At 32.8% G+C, this 24,075-nt stretch overlaps 2 protein-coding genes across 4 annotated transcripts; one reads left to right on the top strand and one right to left on the bottom strand.

Moving 5' to 3' along the window:
- Window positions 1-1,953: 1,953 nt before the first annotated feature.
- On the top strand, window positions 1,954-10,601 carry LOC114944955 (glutamate decarboxylase-like protein black). The gene is made up of 5 exons (XM_029321020.2): window positions 1,954-2,269; window positions 6,079-6,473; window positions 7,986-8,449; window positions 8,674-9,011; window positions 9,548-10,601. Exons 1-5 carry the CDS (start codon window positions 2,000-2,002, stop codon window positions 9,719-9,721), a joined length of 1,641 nt encoding a protein of 546 aa, XP_029176853.1. The 5' UTR covers window positions 1,954-1,999; the 3' UTR covers window positions 9,722-10,601.
- Window positions 10,602-11,243: 642 nt separating this feature from the next.
- LOC114944953 (alanine aminotransferase 1) lies at window positions 11,244-23,492 on the bottom strand. Of its 3 annotated transcripts, XM_029321018.2 has the most exons (7): window positions 22,164-22,244; window positions 21,721-21,768; window positions 19,190-19,908; window positions 14,149-14,481; window positions 13,281-13,725; window positions 12,809-13,077; window positions 11,244-11,890 (listed from the first exon to the last, which is right to left on the bottom strand). In XM_029321018.2, the coding sequence occupies exons 3-7, from the start codon at window positions 19,511-19,513 to the stop codon at window positions 11,612-11,614; spliced, it is 1,650 nt and encodes a 549-aa protein (XP_029176851.2). In that variant the 5' UTR covers window positions 19,514-19,908; window positions 21,721-21,768; window positions 22,164-22,244; the 3' UTR covers window positions 11,244-11,611. The 3 variants fall into 3 exon arrangements, with proteins under 3 accessions (XP_029176851.2, XP_029176852.2, XP_029176850.2); XM_029321019.2 differs by lacking the exons at window positions 21,721-21,768; window positions 22,164-22,244 and adding an exon at window positions 23,416-23,492; XM_029321017.2 differs by lacking the exon at window positions 21,721-21,768 and having other exon boundaries at window positions 22,164-22,248.
- Window positions 23,493-24,075: the final 583 nt, after the last annotated feature.

Below are 24,075 nucleotides of genomic sequence, written 5' to 3'. Positions count from 1 at the left end.
ACACATTTTTTTTCCTTCTTCTCTTCTTTCCTTCTAGCAAATTTTTTTCCTTTTATAATCGAGTTCTATCGCGACATCCATCTAGCAGTTGATGATAAAATCTAATTGCATTATACAATTGATTAATTTTAAGCGATTAATTAGTTACAAAATCAATAAAAATTGTTTATTATTAATCACATTTAATTAAATAATTATAATTAATTATATGTTGTACAATAATTAATTAACTCGATGAAAAAATTTTGCAAAACAAAAAGTAATAAAGAATAGAAGTAAAAAAAAAAGATAGAGCAAAAAAGCAAGTAAGCAACGCGTGTTTTATTGCATTTTTTGCATTTTAATCAAAATTAGAAAGTTTACATTTTCGAGAAGAATAAAAGAGAATCGTTGATATAAACAAATCCATAATAATAATTTGAATAACTGCAATTCTAATAAATTAATTAACAGGCTTCAATGTTAAAATCAAAGCTGACCCAGCAAACTGATATCATTAAACGTCAAAATAATCTTTTTGACGTCTAATGACGTCATTCGACGTCAAAATGACGTACGCTTGTCTGGGGAAAGTGAATAGATGACTTTTGTGACGTAAGAATTAACATTATGCAAATCGCTTCTAACGTAATATTATTGATATCGCGAATTTTATTTGCAATGCAAAAAAATATAAACGTTTCGGTTCAGAAACCGGCTTCTCTTCAGTGACGTAAATCAATAAGAAATGTCATATATATTATGTGTTAGAATATGAAAAATATAATAATATAAAATAAAATATAAAATAATATAATAAATATAAAATTAATATAATATAATAAATATAAAGATATAAAATAATATAATAAAAAGATATATTATAATAATAAAAATATAAATCATAAGTGCAGGTATATGTATACATATATATATATATATATATATATATACACACACACACAATATATATATATATATATATATACAATATATATATATATATATACATATATATTAATTTAAACATTTTCAAAATCTTTGTCACGGTAACGAACATCACATTACCGTGACGAATTTCTTCATGAGGATTGTACATAATTTATTATTTTACACTTTAACGGATTATATTTAAAAATTTCTGTGCTTTACACAGGCAGTTCGTTATATTATATATAAATTTACGCTGCATTTCTTAATATGTACACGTCACATTTTTGCTCTTTAAATCTACTATTATTTTTTACCTAATAATTCAATCCTGTATCCTTAATATACGTATCCTTGATACATTCTTGTACATTCCAAACAAGAACCGATTTCACTGTTATATAAAAAAAACACGAACGCAATATTATTATTTGTGATATATACAAAGTTTAAATAATAGTTTGAAAGTTTTCCACGATTTTATTTTTCCCCGTTATAATTTTGATAGAGAGAAAAAGAGATTCAAATATATTTAACTAAAAATAATAAATAAATAAAAATAAAAATACAAGTAAAAATAAAATTAAAAATTAAATAAAAATTAAATTAAAAATTAAATAAAATTAACATTATAATGCAAATTAAATAAAATAAAAATACGAATTCTTATCGAACGATCTTAGAGGAAATAAGAAACAAAAATATTTTTGACAAAAAAAATTATTTATATCCTTGTAAATTTTACTGAATAAATTAAATCGAATTCGTCACCTATATTCAACATCAACCGGTCTGACGTGTCGGGAATATCCCCTATAGTGCATCTTTCCTCCAGAGATTTTCCGTTCCACGCAAATCGCGACGTAAGGATGTCTGCGTCCGTGCGAGAGTGAAATACGGAGGCAAGGAAACGCGAACGAACGGAAACGCTTCGTGAAAAAGAGCCGGTGCACTGATGGAGGGAGACACGTCCTTGATTGAACGGCCGGGCTGGCGGGTTATAAAAGAGTATAAAGAGGAAACCGCCGTCGTTGTCGCGGCCAGACTCAGATAGCGACCTGTCCGAGCCCCAAAGCCTAGTCATATTGTCATGCCCGCCAACAAGGACGACACCTTCAGCCTGTCTTTGGCACGGAAGACGAATCCTCCTCCCACGGGATCATCCCGGTCGAAGATCAAGCTCGAAACGAACGAATCGTCCTCCACCATTCCGATTCTCCCAAATTCGTTTGCCCCGTCCACGGATGAGGCATGTAAGGGATTCCGAAAGGGAGATTTCCGCAGCATGCCCTTCCGGAACGTTCACGAGAAGCTCTTCAGGGACTTCTTCGAGCTGGTCTTGCAGCGAGCGGTGTTTCAGGTGAGCTTTTTTAATCTTCATTTTTTTAAATTTATTTTATTATTTATTTATTTGTAGATCATTCCACGTCACCCAAGTAGCATAATTGAAATCAAACTGACATTATTTTGACCTTTCTGTTCTGCTTAAGCACGTCCCACTCAAATAGAATAGAAAAATAAAATTAATGTCAATTTCACGTCATATTGATCACATTTGGAGTTTAAATTTTCTTTTCTACTTGAACAAGTAGCAAGCATACGTCATTTTGACGGCAAAATGACATCATTTGACGTCAAATTGACAATATTTTGACTTTTCTATTCTGCTTAAGCACCTTCCACTCAACCCAAGTGGAACAGAAAATCAAAATAATGTCAATTTGATATCATGTTGACCAAATTTGAAGTCTAAATTTTCTTTTCTACTTGGACAGGTAGCAAGCATACGCTATTTTGACGTCAAACTAATGTCATTTGACGTCAAATTGACATTATTTTGACTTTTCTGCTTGGGCAGCCTCTACCCAAGTAGAACAGGAAAGTCAAATAGTATCAATTTGGCGTCATATTGGAGTCTAAATTTTCTGTTTTACTTGAACAGGTAGTGAGCGTATGTCATTTTGATGTCAATGACGTCTTTAAACATCAAAATTACGTCATTTTGATGACATTTTAACGTCAGTTTGACGTCAGTCTGCTACTTGGGCCCATTACCCAAAATTATATTGAAGTAGATCCAACTTGTGAGGTACCAAAATTCAGCTTAAAGCTTCTAGTTTTCGGTGCTGTCTGGCGATTTTGAAAAATTTTGCTTCAAGCGAAACGTGATAACCCTTATTTATCTTTTTCTTTGCGCGAGAAATATTAAATCCCAATACGAGATTGTGCATAGATCTCTCTTGCGCGAGCAAGTATGTCCGAGAATGTTAAGAAATGCGGTCCAAGGATACCCGCGCAAATGTTTTAATTAGATAATAATTGTGCGACACTCGCGTGGTTGTAAAAAAAAAGGAGGCTTGTCACGGAAGAAAATACTTACGATAATTGTGAAATAACGGTAGCGTAGGTTACATAACTCTGGTAAAGGCAACCTTTAATTCGATAATTATTTCTATATTATTTCCCATACTCCCAATATCTAGGGAAACATTCTCTCTCTCTTTCCGTCTGCATTTTTCTCTTGCATTCTATAATTTTATATAGTTCCTCGTAGTATAATTTCTGCTCTACGTTTATTGCAAATAGTCGTGCTATACATTTCAGCGTACTGTATTCATCGCGATACAGATCTTTTTTATTGATTGTACCTTCTTTATTGATTGCGCCGTTTGTATGACATGAAACATTCTTTCTGTTCTAGCCGCCAGGGGCGGAATTCGAACGTTTATCGCTTAATTATTCACTCATATTTGCGAAGACCGTTCTTTCGTAAATATTCCCTTTTTTTACTGTTTTTCTTCATTGATTGTTTTTTTTATTCACTTTCAACATTCCTAGGTTTTTTACGATTTGTCATTATATTTATATATGATTCAATATTTTTTTTTACATCCAACAACGATAAAGCATTTTATTTTTATCCCGCGTTTTACTTGCATATGTCGATATGTTCGCGGATTTACATTATCTTGCGCTATTATCATTATTACGGCGATATCACGAAATCACAATTTTGCGATGTCACAAAAGAAGAGTGAGTCACTGATAATGAAATATCCCTAATAGATATCCCTTTCCTTCCCCTATCCTCTGTCCGGATATAAATTTGTTCTTTGCTCGTGTACATCGTTAATGGCGCAAATATAATCGTTTATGAGCACAAATGATGTAAATGTTGAAGATATCATGCGTGTCGATTGCATTTTTATGCTAATGAAATGTAATATTATATACATATGTAGTCTATTTATCATGAATGCGACGGAACGTTGGAATTTAAATCGCTCCCGGGGTATGTAATAATGGTTATTATGGTAGTTATTATATTGCGAATCACAAAGCGACAATTAAAGCGTTACCTATTGATCTTATTATCATGCGCTATTACACGCGAAGTTGCACGCAATTTGCATAAATTACAAATTACATGCCTAATTAAACTAGACGCAAAGAAAAGAAACAAATCCTCTTGGCTCGAGAACTCGTTGTCTTCGACGTAATCCAATCTTCTAATAGAGACTTTAAAGTCTTCTGTCATTTCGATATTTTTTGTAATTTTTAAATTTGTTGAAAATTAGAAAATAAAAGAGAATTTTATTTTTCAAAGTTACTTAAAATAGGAAATTAATTGTTTCAAAAAATACAAAAAATTAATAAATTTTTTATTTTTGCAATTCTGTAGTATAACTTGTAGATTATTCAAGTTATTAAAAGACTTGAAAATTTGTCTTTTTCTTCTTTTTGAAGAGATAATGATTTAAATTATATTAAGTTATATACAGGATGTTCCAAAATTAGACCGACAGTTTCAGGTAATTATAAACAACATTAAAACAAGTCAATTTTATCAATAAACTCATGTCCGCAAACGAGTTGTTTTGGCACTAGAATAGTTTTTGAAGTGAAATATGTTTTCTTCTCTTCCATTACATATCTAGCTTTCTCATAAATATACATATATTGGCCAGTTCTTTGTAAGAAAACTTGTCCATTTCGAACATAAAATTCGACTAAATAATAATCAGGGTTGGGAAGTAACGAGTTACTTGTAACGAAGTTACAATTACAGTTACTTTTTTTCGGTAACTGTAACTTAACTTCGTTACTTTTCTCCATCTGTAACTGTAACTGTAACTTAGTTACATTTTTTTAGTAACTAGTAACTATTTTAACAGTTACTTTATTAATTACTTTTTTTGGAAACATTCGCTAAAAGTATCGTTTAAGTATGGTAGCCGTTATATTGTTAAATTAAATTTTGATAACAGTAGCATATATATATATAGATCTTCATATAATTTAATTTTTTACCTAAAATTTTCATTTTGTGTACATAAAATAATACAACACATAATTACAATCGACCAATCACAGTCAAATATTTAAAAAAATTCTTAAATATAATATAATTAATCGATTTGCTTGCGACTTTGCGATTACTATTTAGTAAGTTACCATATATAACTATTTTTACTGTTGTATATAGTCATTCATACAATACATTGATGGTAATCGCAAAGTCGCAAGCAAATCGATCAATATTACATTCAAGAATTTTTTTAAATACTTGACTGTAGTTGTGCATAATATGTAAGCTCCTTATATTTAAAATAATGTATAATTATTTTTAAAAAGTAATTGAAAAGTAACGACTCGTTACTTTTTGAGTAACTGTAACTGTAACGAGTTATTTTTTAAAATTGGTAATTTGTAACTGTAACTAGTTACTGTTTCAATAAGATAACTGTAACTGTAACTAGTTATTTTTACAAAGTAACTTTCCCAACCCTGATAATAATGAATACTGATTGTGAGAATAATACTGAATGAATACTCAATGATTTTGGGTACTGAGCTTATAGTTAACAATGTCTTATTTAAGCAATTGTTAAACAATGTCAAACAATATATCTTATTGAAACAATGTCAAACAATGTTAAACAATATCTTAATGTTAGTCAAACAATTCTACATATGTATCAAGCAATGTTTTAGGTCTTTAAATCTTTAGTGCCAAAACAATTTATTTGTGGATATGAGTTTATTGGCAAATTTGATTTATTTCGATGTCCTTCAGAACCACCTGAAGTTAGTCGGTCTAATTTTAGGGCCTCCTGTATATATGCGAGCAATTTTTAATTTTTATTCACGCGTTATCACATCTTGCAGTCCACTTCTGGGGAAGAACGCGTGGTGGAGTGGGTTGATCCCAAAGATCTGCGATCCGTGGTCAATCTTTCGCTACCAACTGAGGGTGTTGATCACAAGGAGCTGCTGACGTTAACGCGTGACATCATCAAGTACAGCGTGAAGACAGGTCATCCACACTTCGTGAATCAGCTGTTCTCCAGCCTGGACCCATACGGATTGTTGGGCCAATGGCTCACCGATGCGCTCAATCCGTCCGTCTATACTTACGAGGTGTCCCCCGTGTTTTCCCTGATGGAAGAAGATGTGTTGCGAGAGATGCGTGCCATTATCGGCTGGCAAAGCGGCGAGGGACTCTTTTGTCCTGGAGGTTCAATGGCGAATGGATATGCCATCAACCTGGCTCGTCACCATAGGTGATTATTTCTCACCTTCAACGTCGTCCCGTTATATTGATACAACATTATTTTTGCGCACTCTTTTCTTTTTATTAGTTCAATAGAATAATATAAATACTTTTCCATGATTAAGTATACATGAACTTTTTTTATTTTTAACATAAAATTCGTAGGTTCGTACTTTGTTTCTATATGTACTTTAATTATGGAAAAGCATTTATAATTCTATTTAACTAATAAAAAGTAAAGGGTGCGCAAAATTGATATATGTTTTATCGATAAAATAGGACGTTTAAGATCTCCTTAAGGGGATGCTGATTAGGTCTGTTTTATTGACAAATATTATTTTCATTTAACTCTTTATTAACTATACAGAATGACAATTACTAGAATTAATATTAAAAAAATAAGAAAGCTAAATAATTACAGTTTTTCTACCGATCTTTTGCATTGGGTCAACCTAACCAAAATCTAAACGAGAAGAAAACTGTAATTATTTAATTTTTTTGGTTTCTTTTAAAATGCACATATAATAGCTCAGATTTATTATTATCAATACTTTAATTCTAGTAAAAGATTTTTCATTCTGTAAAGCCAATAAAGAATTAAAGGAAAATAATATTTATCAATGAAATATACCTAGTCAGCACCCTCTTAAGATCCCCTTAAGATAATAACCTATACAGCACACAAAGATTGCATACATATTGCAGTAATCTTTCACTGCAATATTGCAACATTGCAAATTTACTGCAAAATATTATTGCACCATTGCTGTGGGATTGCAGCAATGATAAAATATCCACTTTTATTACAATAAAATATTATAGCAATATTGCAATGTAATGAATTTTGCAACATTGCATATATATTTATTTTTGGGTATATAAATTGTATATAATGTAATTGTTGACGATACATTGTAGTTGAATGTATGTAGTTAAATGTCTTTATTTGTTCTTTCGTTAACGTTAATAACAACATTGCACACATAACATCTTAACATTAAAATAAAACTATTCTAATTTCCTTTTATATTAGAAAAAAATAAAAATGTTCTTATTATATATATAGTCTTATATCATTTTGTATAGTTATATCATGTAAAATTTTTGAGATAATTTAATAAAAGAAGATATATTATATTAATTAAAATGTATGTAATGCGGTGTAAAATGCAGGCATGTTTTTACTGGAAATGGTTTTGCTATATCAGCTATTTCTTAACAATGACAAATACGCAATATGCGGTTCAGCTTTAAATATTTAATTAAAACATTTTATTTAAATTTATTATAAAAATTTATTATATATAAAATTTGTATTTTACAATGTTTCCGAAATATTAATATCATGTTGCTGATATTTTGTGGCTCTATATTTCTGCAATGTCTTTGTAATGTTGCATTACAATTTACAACATTGCAGCATTGCTGCAATTGTTATTGTAATAATCTGTGGTGTATGATAAATTACTAGAGAATCGACACTTGAATAAATAAATAAACAAAAGTTTATTATTAACTTTAGATATCCGAATCTGAAGCAAACCGGATTATCGCAGATGCCGCGGCTGGTGGTGTTCACGTCGGAGGACGCGCACTATTCCGTAAAGAAGCTCGCAGCCTTTTTGGGTATCGGTTACGACAACGTTTACCAGGTCAAGGTCGATTCGCGAGGCAAGATGATGGTCACTGATCTGGAGATTCAGATCGCCCGAGCCGTCGAGGAGGGTGCCGTGCCCCTCATGGTATCCGCCACTGCGGGCACCACCGTGATCGGCGCCTTCGATCCTCTCAGGGAAATCGCTGAGGTTTGCAGAAAGCGCGAATTGTGGTTCCACGTGGATGCCGCGTGGGGCGGTGGCGCCCTCGTTTCCAGGACGTACCGTCGTCTCCTGGACGGTGTCCACCTCGCCGACTCTGTCACCTGGAATCCCCACAAACTGCTCGCCGCTCCACAGCAGTGCTCCACTTTGCTGCTCCGTCATGAAGGTCTCTCCATCAAATTTGCACATTTTAAACATTTTTATAGCAGTTTTAGATCAGGTTACAAGAGAACAGGCCTACAGTATACACTATAATAATTTATTAATATCCCTAACAATACATATCCCGAGGAAAACATTCTGAGGATGTTCGCGTGTTCTCTGAATATCTTTATTTGGATATGTTGTGTTATTAGGGATATTAACAAAGTTCTCTTTATACAATTCTAGGTTTATTACAAGCGGCGCATGGTTGCGGCGCAAGCTACCTCTTTCAGAATGACAAGTTCTACAACGCGGTATTCGACGGCGGCGACCGGCACGTGCAGTGCGGACGCCGCGCCGATGTTGTCAAATTCTGGTACATGTGGAAGGCGAAGGGCACGCGCGGTCTCGAGGCTCACGTCGATCGCGTGTTCGCACTGTCACGTTACTTTACCGATCTCATCAGGACGCGCGAGGGTTGGCGCCTGCTCGCCGAGCCTGAGTGCACCAACGTCTGTTTCCGCTACATTCCGCCGTCGAAGAGGCACTTGACCGGTCCAGAACTGGATCAAACGCTGCATAAGGTGCGCGAAGTATTTTGTTACTTTCGCAATCAGGGTCTTTACATACAGGTCTTAAAACTTAAGGCGATTTTGATACTAGAGATAGTTCCTATATAAGTAGTAAAGTTTAAAGGATATATTAAATTCAACCCTAACTTATGGATTGCCTGCACAATTCGTTTGTCGGCTGCTTAAAATGGCATTCACGGTTTTGGTCTGCACTATCAAACTATAAAGGACACTATAAAGAATAGACTTCTTATTTTATATAGCATACATAAAGTCTGTTCTTTCATTCCAATGTGGAGTAAAAAAGATAAACTCTGAATTAGTGCAGCCAATTTAGCTGAAAAGAACAGATCTACAGTATACACTGCAGCAATTCACAAAGCAAACTATATTTTAATTAAAGACAAAATGAAGCTTCCTCTACCACTAGAGTTTCAGGTTGACCTGTATGTAAGATCTCCATTTCGCATATTTATTTTTATTCGAATCTACGTGTATATACCTATTTTGCTATTTTGATTTTATTCCGAAATAATCGCAAAATGCAGATTGCATCGATGATTAAGGAGCGTATGGTGAGAGCGGGAACAATGCTGATAACATATCAGACGCTGCGAGACATGCCGAACTTCTTCAGATTGGTGCTGCAGAACTCGGGATTGATGGAGGCTGATATGAAGTTCTTCGTCGAGGAGATAGAAAGGCTAGCTGTAGATCTTTGATAGATTTAAATTGCATACTGTAAATAGCGATAAATCGTGTACGTATATTTTATGTTTTTTATTAGTATAAGAAATAGAGTTGCATTTATGTAAATCATTTATGTGATACTTGAAAAAAATTATTGAGTGTATAAAAAAATGTTTTTCTTCCATTCATTCTTTATAAAAGGAAATCGTTATCGTTAAACATTATTTAAAAAAAAGTAACAAGTCCATAAAATTGTCTTTACCTTTTTTTGTATTACAAGGCCAAGTTATAATACTACATAACCCAAAAAAATGTAAAGACATTTTTTTTAATCTTCAAGTTTTTTCAGTGTTAATTAAAAAAATTATTTGTTTCTTTTAATAGATTTGTAAATATGACCAAAATCCCTTTCATTTCATGTAATTTTAAAATCCTAATAACTTACGGGTCAACTTTGTTTTTAATACACAAAAAAGCTTCGAAGAGTACATAATTTGATTAAAATAAATTTTTATCGAGATTGTTTATTAATTTTAAAAGAATCTAACTTTTCACGTCATCCGAGCAGTAGCAAGTTTAAAAGTACAATTTCCCATGAATCCATCTTTGAGATATGTGTCTCTCCTCAGTTTGTAAGTTAGGAAACAAAGAAAAGAAGAGTTATATTATTAGTTGAAGCTTCATTCTATTTTTATTTTTTACGCGTTTGACTCCGCTGCGAACTTATTTAACCTATGTTTATAATTATTTTTTACTACAATTTTAACTAAGATATGGTCTGAAATGAGCACTTTTTAGACCTATGATAAGTACATATTTAAGTTTACAATAAAGTATATCTTTATTTACTGCCCTTGGCTCTTATTGTCATTTTTTTATTTTGATTTGACTATATTCAAGAGAGCCTTATATTGTTTAAATTAAAAATGTTGCATACGCAATCAAAGATTCAGAATAATAAAACAAAAAAGCGACAAAAGATATGTATCTTATTTCTTTCTCAATATGTTAAAAAAATAATGGACATAGGCATAAAAGCAAATCAAGGAGTATACCAAATTGGGAAAATTTTGTGATACAAAACCAATCGTTATAAAACTTTACACAGACATAGTACGAGGTAAAATACAAAGAAATTCAAACAAAATCAAATGATTAAGTGGATCCTGGTCAAAACCTAGAAAATGGATCCGATGTATCATGTGACGGCAGTGTCCGTTTACTACTCGTACAATCTTACTTTGGCAATAGAATAACGTTATTCGTGAATGGCCCCTCAGAAACACTGCAGTTTTACTGGCTACATAAATAGGGGGGAGGGAGAGCTGCTTAATTCATAGAATTTTATAAAATAAACGCTTAATGATTGGCCGAGTTTTATCTATTTCTGTCTTCCTCGTCATTGTCGAGGTTCATTTAACCATTCAATTTCGATTAGATTTCTTCATATTTTCCTCATATTATATCAAGTTTTATAACGATTTTGTACCACAAATTTTCTCAATTTGGTATACTTCTTTCGTTATTGTTGAAAAGAAATAAAAAAGAAAAGAATATAGAAATCTCACTGTAATTATATGTATATCACATTCATTTTCTTCTATTGTATAATATGTGCCATATTGGCATTGCGATAATTATTACGATATATTTACAATTATTTGTGAATTTTCACAATATATGTGTGATTTACATTCCATAAATTTTGATTTTTAACATATTCTATACAATTCAATAACAACTCTGTATACAGTAATTCTCAATAATGACTCATTAATCGTAACAAAAATATTATACATTCGCCACGATTGAAGACTATTAATTAGTCTTCAACGCAGGTATGCACAATCTCTTAGACAATTGTTCCTCGTTATCCATTCCTTCGTACTTCAATTTTCTTCGTCGAGAACTTAAGGAAGGATTTAGCTGTACTCCTTGAGAAACTTGATGTGAAATTGTTTCAGCGCTTCAAGCATCGTCTTCATTTTCTCTTTTTGCGGCAGTATTGTAGTCCGGAAGTGATACGTACCGGGTTTTTGGCCAAAACCCGAGCCCGGAATCAGGCAGATTCCGGTGGTTTCCAGCAACTTGAACGCGTAGAAGACGTCCGGTTCCTGACCTTTTGCTCGCGCCGCCTCTATCGCCTTGGGTGGTAGATCAAAACGTGGGAACACGTATATTGCGCCCATCGCCGGATTGGCCTAAAATGGGAAGAAATATTATGAGAATAATATGATTAACATTCAAATATGGGGATATTGATTATTATTAAAATTTAATTTTTAACTCAAGTTTAAGTGTTAACATTTTAATTTGAGCGTAGGTTAAATGTTTGTGTGTTTTAGTACTTAAATTTCGGTTTATATATAGTGAGCGTTGACTATTAATGTTTAATATGTAAGTTAGTTTAATTTATGTGGGTTTAATTCTCAACAATAACACTAGTCAACATTTTTCGATCTTTTTTATATCACAAAAGGACAGGTCATTTCGATAGGATTTTTCCGGTAGATTTTACGAATCTGAAATTCAAAATGTTCCATCGCATCACATTTTTGAGAAAAACGAGGTCAAAGGGTAAAAAACCGGTTTACAAGTTTCAAGGTTATATTTTTCCGAAAATGATGCTTTTCAATAAGGAATGCTCCATTATCAAAAACTATATAGACACATAAGTTTGGGTTGAATCTTGTTTTACATGGAAAATAGCAAAACCATGGAACTTTGCTTCGTGTTGTAAAATACATGATGGACTTAGTGGATTCCTTCGGAGGACTCCACTTCCGAAGGATATAACCTACTAACTCAACTAATTTTGATTTTCAAATTAAAATATATGCGAAATAGATATATCGGAAATAATTTCGCTTTTCGAATATTGCGATAAAAAGGATCGATATTTCCGAAATTATGAGCGACTTTGACCACTCTTGGACTTTTGTTTCAAATGATTCATTTAACAAAAATTCATAGTCAAATCTGCGCATCACGAAAATCGTAATCTCCCCGATTAACCTTTAATTTGAAGATTGTTTTAGTGCTTTCTAACAAACGCAAAGTTGAGTGTATTTTTTCGTAAAGATTTAAATGCAATCTCTAGAGCAGAAAGACTGCATCACCTTGTATCCCGGAATACTGTTGAGCGTATCAACGACCAGCTGCGATCTTTCCGCCAGAGATCGCAAGGTTTCTTTCTTCTCTTTCTGAAATTCCTTGTACGATGGTTCGTTTGGTTGCGGCGGATTCACCACGACATCCATCACGACCTGGCCGAGCACGCTCGGGCAGAGCATCGCAGAAATCGATTTCAGCAACACCTTCATCACCTCCGGATCCATGTTGATAATCTCGGCGTAACCACCGCGAATCCCGCACTCGCCCATGTAGCCTGAAAGCGAGACATATTTTAGTTCTAAAATTTCCTGAGAAATATTTCTGAATCAAACTTTAGATTCCATGCCATTTAATTATGATTGTGAATTTGCGATAAAATTAACAAATTCAAATTTAATTTAAAACGGAATCATTCCTAAATTACAAAGTTCAATGTTTTTAATTATTGTTAACAATTTTATATTATTTTCTTCTTACCTTTCGAGATTGACATAAACGACGCAAGCTCCATTTTGGAATACGGCTCTCCCATCTCCGTCATGACTTTCTTAAAGGAATGAAATGCGCTATCTTTGTCATATATATTATCCTGATAAACTTCGTCGGCTAATAGAAACAAATTATTCTTGTGAGCGAAGCGAATAACATTTTCGATGTTGGCGCGAGTAAGTACTTGTCCGGTTGGGTTTCCAGGATTAATCACTACCAATACTCGTGGATTGCAGGTGCCTTTGGCTTCCTTAAGTGCTCGTTCCAACTCACTAACTTCCAGCGACCACTTGTTGTCTTCGTCGAGATAGTATCCAATCTGCGCGAGGCCAAATTCCGCCAAGGTCGCCGAATACAGAGGATATTGCGGAATCGGGATCAGCACGCCGGACGGTTTGTTGTCGATTATTTCGTTAAACAGTTTCAGGAATGACTGAAGAAGAAAATAGAAAATCAGAATAAAAAGGACAAAATGCAGGAAGACAAGATGCAGTATTGCTGGTACGATCAACTTATACAAAAACATTTTTTGTAAAAAAACGCGTTAAGAAGTTAATATTGAGAAATAATAGCAAAAACATTTATTATTCTATTCAATCAATAAAAAGAAAGAGGTGCTCAAAAATTATGTTTGATCAATAAAACAGAATGGCGTTCTTCAGATAGCACCCAAAATTGGTGCATGAGACATGCAGCATTAAGAAATCTTTAAAACATTTTTAAGTAATCATATGATATCTCAACGACATCTGAAGATGTCTTATGTACCAATTTTGAACATAGTGCTGTCTGGGTTGAGATCCCTTTAAGGGGTTAACATTGGAAAATAGTAGCAAAACTTAAAGTCTGCACGCACCTTGATGCCGTCAGAAGCGCCGTTCGACAGAATGATGTTGCGGTAGTCGCAAGAAATACCACCGTCGCGTTGTTGGATGTAGTTCGCGACATGCTTTCGGATCACCTCGATGCCAGCCGATTCCGAATACGAACCCACGCTACCGCCCTTACAGCCGTTGAGGACTGTTCGGGCTCGTTCCTTCGCGTCTTCTGGATAACTCGGATCGTCCAACAGATTTGGCGAGACTGTCAAAGTCAGCACCTGTCGTAGAAATGTGATGGGCTGCTGGCCCATCGCGTGAGCGTCGCCCACGTTCGCTTTGATCACCTCATTGAAAGGTTTCTTGGCGCCCTATAAGAAAAAAATAGGTATTAGATATTTAATAATAATTTTATATCTTGATAAACTAAACTTCAAAAGATTTATTGAACAGTGTTCGGTAAGTTAATTTTTTTCTTAACTAAGTTAAATTAAAGTTAACTGTCTTAAACATTTTTAAGTTAATAATAAAACGTACTTAAAAAGTTAAAAGTTCAAATTGTTTCAAAAAAATATATTGGCTAAAAGCCATACAATTGCCAATTAACTTGCAACTTTTATGTAAGAACTGAATTTACGCATACATTTCTCTTGTGAATGAATTCAAGAATTGAACCCCAGGACCAGCGTTTGGTGTAAAGAGAGATCGCGAAATAATCGAATTCACATGAAATATGGCCCGTTTCGTATGCCAAAAAAAATGTCAAAAAAGTTAAATAAAAAGTTAATAGTTACTGATAAAATGTAACTAAATTAAGTCAAAAGTTAAGAGTCTAAAAATGTAACTAAGTTAAGTTAAAATTATTTAACTTTTTAACTTAATTTTTATCTTTTTAATTAGACACTACCCAACCCTGATTGAAAAGAAGACTGATTTAAATTGTATAGAGAGAGAGTGTTGCTTGAAAACTTGGTAAAAAGGGGCTTTCGAAAACATTAGTGATGTCTTTCTTTAAGCTTTTTTTTATTCTGGATTTTCTTGTTTCTTTCGCATACATACAGTACCGGTCAAAATTATATCATTTTTTGATTTTTCCAGCATAACTTGTTTTAAAGTGCATGGATCTCTACACGAATTATAATATGTTTTGAAGGACGGTATAACATATATTGAATTATAATTCAATGTTATACCAACCTTCGAAACATGTTATGATTTGATACAGATCCGTGCACTTTAAAACATGTTATGCTGAAAAAATCAAAAGATAATATAATTTTAACCGATTCTGTACAAATACACATAAAGAAGCTGCACTAAATACATAGGATTTTGGCTCTCGGTGGAATTGACTGTTTTTTTAATATGTTATAGCTGACTTTCTGAACAAAAGATATGTAATAACTTCAAAGCTGAAATAATTATTTATACTGAATTACAGCCGGTCAACTAACAACTCGCAAAGTTCTAATTTTTCATGTTTGACTGGTTATAAATCAGTAACTATCTATAATAATAGATATAGCTTATGACTTTCTGAACAATATAATATATAGATAATAGATGTAGCTTATGACTTGCTGAACAAAAATGTAACAGGCTCAAAGCCTTACGTATATGTTTACAAAGCGCTTTGATTTTCTACATAAGATAAGAGTTTTTTATAATAAAAATAATTTTTTTATAAATCAGTAACTACCTAAAAAATCTATCTAAGCTACAACATATGGAGAAAAAAAAACCAGTCAATTTCATCGAAAGCCAAATCTTATGTATTTTTGATGTGTGGGATCTTTTATATATATATATTTTTCCTACTATATATTTTTTAAATTTAAATTTATCTATCTAAATCAAAAAATTTTCAAACAGAAAAATTGCGAAACACATTATATTGTCCTGCTAAACTGATTAACTAAGCTTTACGTTGCATAATTGCGTCATTCATGATGTTATGCAATTACGTGCGAAACTGAGAGAAGTGTGAGAATGCGCATTCAATGACGCGATTCATCAGCGTCATCTCAGCAAACACAGTATATAAATGTTATATACTTAAGCATGTTACATGTAACGTATATATGTTAGTTGTAATTTCCCACTCATAGATGTAACATTTTTAATATTTCATATATTACATTGTGATTATATTGTTATTATATCCCAAGATAGCACTGACTTATCAATACATCAATGTGCTATTTGGTATATAATTACAAAATAACTACAATGTAATATATGTTATATTAAAATGTTACATCTATGAGTGGAAAATTACAACTAACATGGATGTTACATGTAACGTGCACGTTATATTACCTGTTATATTCCGTTTTATTATAGCAATATAACAATTATATATCGGTGTTTGCTGGGATTATTTCAGTGTATAATTGTTTTGAACAGAAAAACATATACATGTCTCTATTTTTTCTCAGCAAACTGACCATTCACATGCATTAGTGGCAAGCTGATATCCCTATTTTTAAAACGTGTGAGAAACATTTTTTCGAAATACCAGACATTTCAAAACTAGCAGATCGGAAGCATATTTTGATGAAAAATATTCCAAAAAGTTTATCTTGCAACACTGTGTTTAGAATGACGAAAGATATAAAACCAACAATACATGCATTATCTTTTAACATGATTTTTTATCGTCTCAATAATTGCGTGCTTCTCTGCAGTATTGGTTATACAATCTCCGTAAAAAGTAATTACGCATTGAAGATATTAATATTTATATCCCCCAGATAAAAATAAATGACATAATGTAAATAAAACAGATGAATAACAATATATTTATAATTGAGTAATATTATATATTTACATCCCCAATTTCCACAAGAATAAGAATTTCTATTTCTTTTTGGAATAACTTTTGATCGATGTTTATAAATTACTGTTAAATTTTGTTCATACATGTGTCATTTTTAAATATAATATAAAAAAATCTATAATTTTTTGTTATCTTCGAGATATGACACATATGCAACCTTAAGTATATGACTCTACTATTGGTTGTTCGGTTCCTGATAAAAAGCGGACCCGGATAAAGAGTGGACCTATAATAATGCGATAAGCGCTGCCATATGTTCGCCTGCCATACATACATAATTTTTTAATGTCATCTAATCTATCGCGTTAAAAGAATAAAAGAAATTATTGGTGTAAGTTAATCAGTGAAATGTCGTTATATTTCTCCTGATTCTGTACATTCCATCACATATGTGATAATCCGTTAACTATACAACGCTGTGTGACTACGCAATATACTCTATATACACATCAATGTGCTATCTTATTGTACTCTGTTCTCCGATAACAAGCCGGACTCAACCTGACTCAAATAATAATTTGAATTATTATCTTACGATTCGCTCTTTCGCAAGAAAAATAATTGAGGTATAACAATAACGTTTCGTATACTCTTTTATTTTTGAAAATCATCTAGTTGTGCAAAGTTAAGAGGTTATTTCACTTCAATTACGTTTAAAAAGAAAGTAGCACAGAAATTAGTAATATAAATATTACAATATGATGAAAACTTTTGCGTAATCTTGTTTGATTGATGAAAATGATGAATTTAAGATAAAATTGAGAAATAAAATTTTATGTAAATAATCCTCCTTATTTCTCACGTAAAGAGATAGTATTAATTCAAGTTTTAAAAAATCTTATCTTACGTAGAAAATCAAGGCGTGGCTTTGTAAACATACACGTAAAGTATTGAATTCAATTTCTTCACACAACACACACACATATATTGCTTCATATATAACTTATTCATATATTTCTCTCTCTTCAAATAGTTTTTCATAAATTTTTCTTCACATATTTCTTCTTTATAATATACAGGATGTTAAAAAATTAATTGATAAACTTTGAAGAGAGAAAGAAGACTTTAAAACATTTTTTGTTAATACTAAAATTTTCTCTACAACGTTTAGTTTTAATACTACATATGATAAGAGATATGGGTTTGTGACTTTTCAGTTTGTCACTTTCGTGTTGAAGTTAATAGAAGAATTTTTGAGCACTTTCTGCAAAAAGAGTGACAACGATACTTTTAATCAACGATACTTTTAATAAGGAATGAGCTACATATTATACTACTTATTCAGTCGATTGGGATCCATTTTCCATAAGTTTTGTACAGGCTTCTTTCGTTATATACTAATTTTATCTAAACGTTTAGTTTTAATACTACATGATATGAGATATGAGTTTATGACTTTTCAGTTTGTCACTTTTGTATCGAAGTTAATAGAAGAATTATTAAATAATGGTAATAATTCAATCGACCAATTCTGGCAAATAAGTAGATTTATTGAATTTTCACCACGTTTCGGCCGTGGGTTTCGGCCCTTATCAAGTGCTATAATATAATATTAATTATTATTAGAAGAATTATTTTTGAGCATTTTCTGTAGAAAGAGTGACAACGGTTCATTCTTTCACCTTGTGCTCATTGACACTTTTCAACAGGAATGAGCTACATTTTCAGCAGATTGGGGTCCATTTTCCATAAGATTTGTGCGGGCTCCTTTCGTTGTATATATATATATATGTATATATATTTGTTTATAGATGTGTTGACTTTAGAAAATTGCACTTCAATTTTCTACATTGCCGGATAAGTTTATTTTTAAATGTTTGAAAAAAATTTCATTTACATCTTTTATGCATCTAATTAAGATCAAGTCGATTATTGAATTTCATTCACACTTCGTAGTAGTTAGACAGAGAAAGGTTCAATTAGCGATTATTTCCTCTCTCTTTTCCCCCTCCTCCCTAACTTTGACACTTGGCGTTTCACCATGGCAACCTCGCGTCTGTCACGCATCCTTCCTCGCCTTCCTTCCACCACTCATCCACATCATTCATTCAGTTTATATTCATTCCATGTAACTACTGTGTCATCGCGCACTCTCACGCCACATGCATTTGTTTTTTCTCCCGTACTCAAAAAAAAAAAAAAAAAAACCCGAATTAATCGGAGAATCAGCAGAATTTGATAGGGTAAAAACACACACATTATCGTATTCTTTTAAGCTTCCTCACTTCAGATAACCTTACCTTTTGCAGCTCCTTCTCAAGCTCCAGCGCCCTGATGAGCAGCGGGCCGCGCACCGCGTACTCCATCTTCCGTAAATTCACGAAAACGTTGTCCTCGGTGAGGACCTTGCCGCACGGGCCCGCCGCTACGTTCGCCGCCATACCGCGACACTGAGTGATCGTTTGCTGGAGCATCGAGGAGGATACCGGCCTGCCGTCCGCCATCCCTACCCTTCTGGCGAGCAGCGCCCCGCCGGCACCCTGTCTCGTCGTCGTGGACGCCGTCATTGTCTTGGTCGGCCAGCCGCCGGCGACCACGGCCTTTCGTAGACGTGCGTGCGACATGATTAGGAGCTCTCTTCCACCTCCTCTTCGTCCTGTCTCCCACTACCGAGGGACTACCGTGTTCAATCTTATCACCAGTTGATTTTTGCGCGGCGTCGATGGTTATTCGTTTGCGTTTTGTGCTGGTTCTCTCTACCTCATCGCTCGATCCTCAGGCTCGTCCGTGGATGTGGATCGAATCGAGGAGAAACCGACGCAGAAAAATTACGCGCACACACCACGTCAGCACAGTGTGACAGGGGAAAGGGACGGGCACGCACACGTTTCCGAGCTTCCAACGAGACGATGTGGAGTTCGATCTAAGCGAAACGCCACCTGGGTCACGCGTAGTCGGAGATGCCTTGGAGATGATGACCCGCGCTAATATGAATGGGTGTGCAAGATGAATCGCTGCCCTGTAAGAAGAGACATTGGGAATTACTCATTCGTCGATGGATTGTTCACGGAAAATTGATTCTAGATACAGATTCCAGCTCCATACAACTTATTCTATACACATCTACAATATTATAACCCATACAGCACAGATTATTGCAATTATATTGCAGCAACGTTGCAATGAGAGATATAGGTGCACAAAATTCCAGCACAATTGTAGCAACATGACATTAATATTTCGGAAATATTGCATGTAATCCAAATTCTATAATTTATATATTGTAATATATACTATATATACATATACCCAGCAAACACCAAGTTACAGCTATATAATTGTTAGTTGTAATTTCCCACTCAAAAATATAATACGTGTATTATAACAATTATATTGTTGAGTGGAAAATTACAACTAACAATTATATAACTGTAACTTGGTATTTGCTGGGTATAATACTGTAATAAAATAATTTTTTGCAATATTGTACAATAAAAGATGTTAACGATAATCAATAATTTTATTATTTTCCAAAAAGCGGACATTTTAACATTGCTGCAATTCAATAGCAATGATGTAGCAACATTTTGCAGTGAATTTGCAATATTGCAATATTGCGGTGAAAGATTGTTGTAATGTTTTTGCAATCTAACGGTGCTGTATGGGTTAGGGGGAAAAAGGGGATATATGGAATTAAATCTCTTGTAGAGATTATTCCAATTTTAAATCTTAGCCATGACCAAGTAAAATTTGGTGCCTTGTGCACAGGTATTTAATTCTAACGGAAAAAATTTTAGTTTCGTTGGGATAACGCACTGTCATCCCCGATTTGGCTCTTATTGCCTGTCTTACACTTTAAATTTATATAATTATTATAATTGTTATTTAAATATTTTTGAATCGTGTGGAAAACAGAATGTAGCGAAAAAAATAGAATCCGTTTAACTTGATATTCACTGTGAAACACGGCAGTGATTTAGTGATGGTAAGTATTTCAATCAATGATGTATTAGCAATCTATAGTTCAAGCAGCCATAGAAGAAGAAGAAGAAGAAGAAAAAAAAGAAGTGATGGTAAGTAAATAGAGCTACACGAATGCTGGAAGAGTTGAAAAATTACATTTTATTGAGGGTATAATGAATTATTAAATATTTCAATATTGAGCTACATTGTAAATATTGCAGCAATATTATGTAAATATAAGTTAATGTTTTATGGAGATATTGCAAAATATTACTGCTATATTATAATGCAATTACATAGTTCTTTTATTTACAGCTATGCCGTACGTTGAGCTATCTATCTCGCATTTTTGTTACGAAAATTATATAAGTAGCTATTACAATCAATTATTTTTATCAGTATATATCTATATTATTATAAATTTACGAATAAAGTATAAAACGGTAAAAAACTGGTATTTTAACCGGTTCTTAAATATCCTTTTAAACTCGAAAATAAGCGTTTCAACAATATTGGTTTTGTTATCAACAATATTGGTCCGATATTTTTCTCGCTTACATCTCTTTAGGATCCGAAGGGAAGATAAGAATTAATAATTTCGAATTGAGATATATTAAACAGGAAACTAGGTTTGGGTTGGGTTAGAATTTTTTCGGAGTGGGAGCACAGACCCGTAACTAGGGCCTAAATACATTTACAAGTGTATACCGATTTGTTATCTGTTGATTTTTACAATGCAACTAATTCAACTGATATTGATTACTACTAGCGAGATACAACTTGTTATATATGAAATGTTTGAAAACATTAAATGTGTTAAAAAGATTAAAAATGAAAAAACATTTTGCATACAGTACTTATTACTTACCATTATAGTAGCTCAACTCATTAATATTAGCCGAAGTGTACGAAATATCTACATAAGAAATGACCTAGTAAAATCAGCTGTGCAGTGAAAATCAATATCAACGAGAAATCAATAAAGATGACGGATTGGTACGCGCACTGTAGTAAAAATATAGTTACAGACCTGAGCGCGCGAATTTTATACGACATCAAACTTTGAGCATTATTTATAACTCAAACACTTACGATATTATTGTTTTTAGGATTCTCGACTTTATCCGATTTCCGACCTTCAGAAAAATATTTACTGCAGTATATTGTACGGTGATTGTGACATTCGAATCTGATGTATACATATATTTTATACATTTTTACATATGCGGTATCCTGTATGTTTATATGAAATAATACATTTACTCTTTAAAGAATGCGCGAACACGTGGAATAAATTATTATAATAATTACCGTGACCGAAATTATGTGTTGCGAATCACTATCGATTCTTCACGCCTTTCGCGATGTTACTGGTTCGCTTCTTAAAAGTACAATGAGAAAGAGCGGAGAATCCAACGTCGCCAAGATGCGCGCAGGCGCGTCTTATTTTTCGTCTATATGTATATTTTTCTGTAGGTCGTCCAAAATCAGTGATTCTCGAAGCAAATTTAAATAATTCGTAGAATATTCATCAACATCTCAACGAATTGCTTGATAAGTTGGCCTTTTCTAAATACATTAGTTGTTTTGTAGAATATTTACTTTGAACATTTATGTTTGTTAGACAAATCTCATAAATAATGAACTTATATTTATAAATTATATTATAAATAATGAACTTATCGTCTTTTTTTAGATTTTAATTTTTTAGAGCCAAAATTTATTCTTACTTGCATTCCTGCATCTGTTATCTATTTTGTTCTTTCTTTTCATATCTGTTCTGCATTTTTCTTGCCTTTTATAAGAATATTCCATAAAAAATTAAAATAAAAAATGTATACTACCCTCCAATTGACTATAAAAGAGAATCATAAAAATTTGCTGGTAATTATTTGCAAATATTATTATTATATTTATTAACAAAGAAGACAAGCACTGAAAGAGAAACTGAGTATGAAATATATATTTATTGTCAATATAGGAAGAAATAGAAGAAGAAATGAAAGAAATGAAAGAAGAAATAAAAGAACAAATTAAAGAAGGAAGAACACATTGGAGAAGAATAAATAGAAGAAAAACAGGAGAAGAAAATCACAGTTAAGAACAGATCTTGCACTCTTTAACGTTAAAATCGAAATTAACATTGAGAACCATGAGTGTCGAAGGTCGTGTTTTGTGTACTATGAACTTCAAACGATCGACTGAAACTATGGCTGATAAGCGCCCCGTCTTATCATCGGTTTCAATTTAAAGATGTGGAAAGAATAGCTATACACGCGTCGGATAATAAGACGCTTGCGCGTCATCGGCCGTTAAATGACGAAAATAATAAACACGTTGACGTTTGTCGATTGATCACGACCGGGCGATTGACTCTCGGTTGATTAACTATCGGAATAAAACGTTCGGAAAACATATTCCGAAGGTCGTAAATCTATTTGCGTATCTTTTATAGCAATATATACGTGTATCTCGGTATGCAATGTACAATAAAATTTGTCCCAAGTATATTTCCTTCGTAAATTCAAGGATATTATTAACCGAAAATTTTTGCGAGACTTACCTGTTTTCACGACGAGCTTTCCGCTGTCAGCTTTGGTGCCACTTTGGCATAGCAATAAGACTTTAATGCGATTTCGCACGTTTTGTTTTACTATACTCCTCTTCCATATTTTTAGAGCAATTATATAAGAGCGCGTATGGGTGAGTTGAGGTAGTCGAGATACACACATATCTTGTCATGTTTTCTCTGGCAATAATGCGTCATGTTTGAAAATGTGAGCTAAAGAACATATAGTTAAGGATTTACAATCTTTTCGCAAATATTTTAATTTTCAGTTTTTGAAGTTTATGACACACTAAAAATTGCACTGACATTTTTGTGAAGCGAAACATTGACTGGAAGTTTAATAAAAAGTTAGCAATAAAGATAATGTTTAATGTTAGCAGGAAGATGAAATATTAAATTTACTTTAACCTCTGATGCTTTATTGATTCTCTCTTAACAATAGTAGATAATATATGTTAAGAAGTATGTATTAATTAATGTCGAAAAATTACGAGAGATGGAGTAATACATACATAATTCTTGTAATTCTTCATTTCTTACTTTATAGCCTTATATAGAATAAAAAATTCTATTTTATTGACAATAAATTGATTAAACATCACTCTACGTTTAATATTATTATATTAGAATAAAGAAAGTAAAAATAAAAAAAAT

Source organism: Nylanderia fulva, unplaced genomic scaffold (genome assembly GCF_048542155.1).
Source record: "Nylanderia fulva isolate GAGA-0341 unplaced genomic scaffold, ASM4854215v1 Scaffold74, whole genome shotgun sequence".
Lineage (NCBI taxonomy): Eukaryota > Metazoa > Arthropoda > Insecta > Hymenoptera > Formicidae > Nylanderia > Nylanderia fulva.
The sequence above is the reverse complement of the archived record's forward strand: the minus strand, read 5'-3'. Positions and strand labels throughout refer to the sequence as shown.

What these genes read in the sequence shown, in the direction of transcription:
- LOC114944955 (XM_029321020.2), top strand. Translation starts at nt 2,000, where the DNA reads ATGCCCGCCAACAAGGACGACACCTTCAGCCTGTCTTTGGCACGGAAG. An exon ending in TGCAGCGAGCGGTGTTTCAG is followed by an intron (nt 2,270 to 6,078) that starts GTGAGCTTTTTT and finishes CACATCTTGCAG; the next exon opens with TCCACTTCTGGGGAAGAACG. An exon ending in AACCTGGCTCGTCACCATAG is followed by an intron (nt 6,474 to 7,985) that starts GTGATTATTTCT and finishes TATTAACTTTAG; the next exon opens with ATATCCGAATCTGAAGCAAA.
- LOC114944953 (XM_029321019.2), bottom strand. Translation starts at nt 19,513, where the DNA reads ATGTCGCACGCACGTCTACGAAAGGCCGTGGTCGCCGGCGGCTGGCCG. An exon ending in GTTTATGTCAATCTCGAAAG is followed by an intron (nt 13,078 to 13,280) that starts GTAAGAAGAAAA and finishes TCTCGCTTTCAG; the next exon opens with GCTACATGGGCGAGTGCGGG. An exon ending in ACAGTATTCCGGGATACAAG is followed by an intron (nt 11,891 to 12,808) that starts GTGATGCAGTCT and finishes TTCCCATTTTAG; the next exon opens with GCCAATCCGGCGATGGGCGC.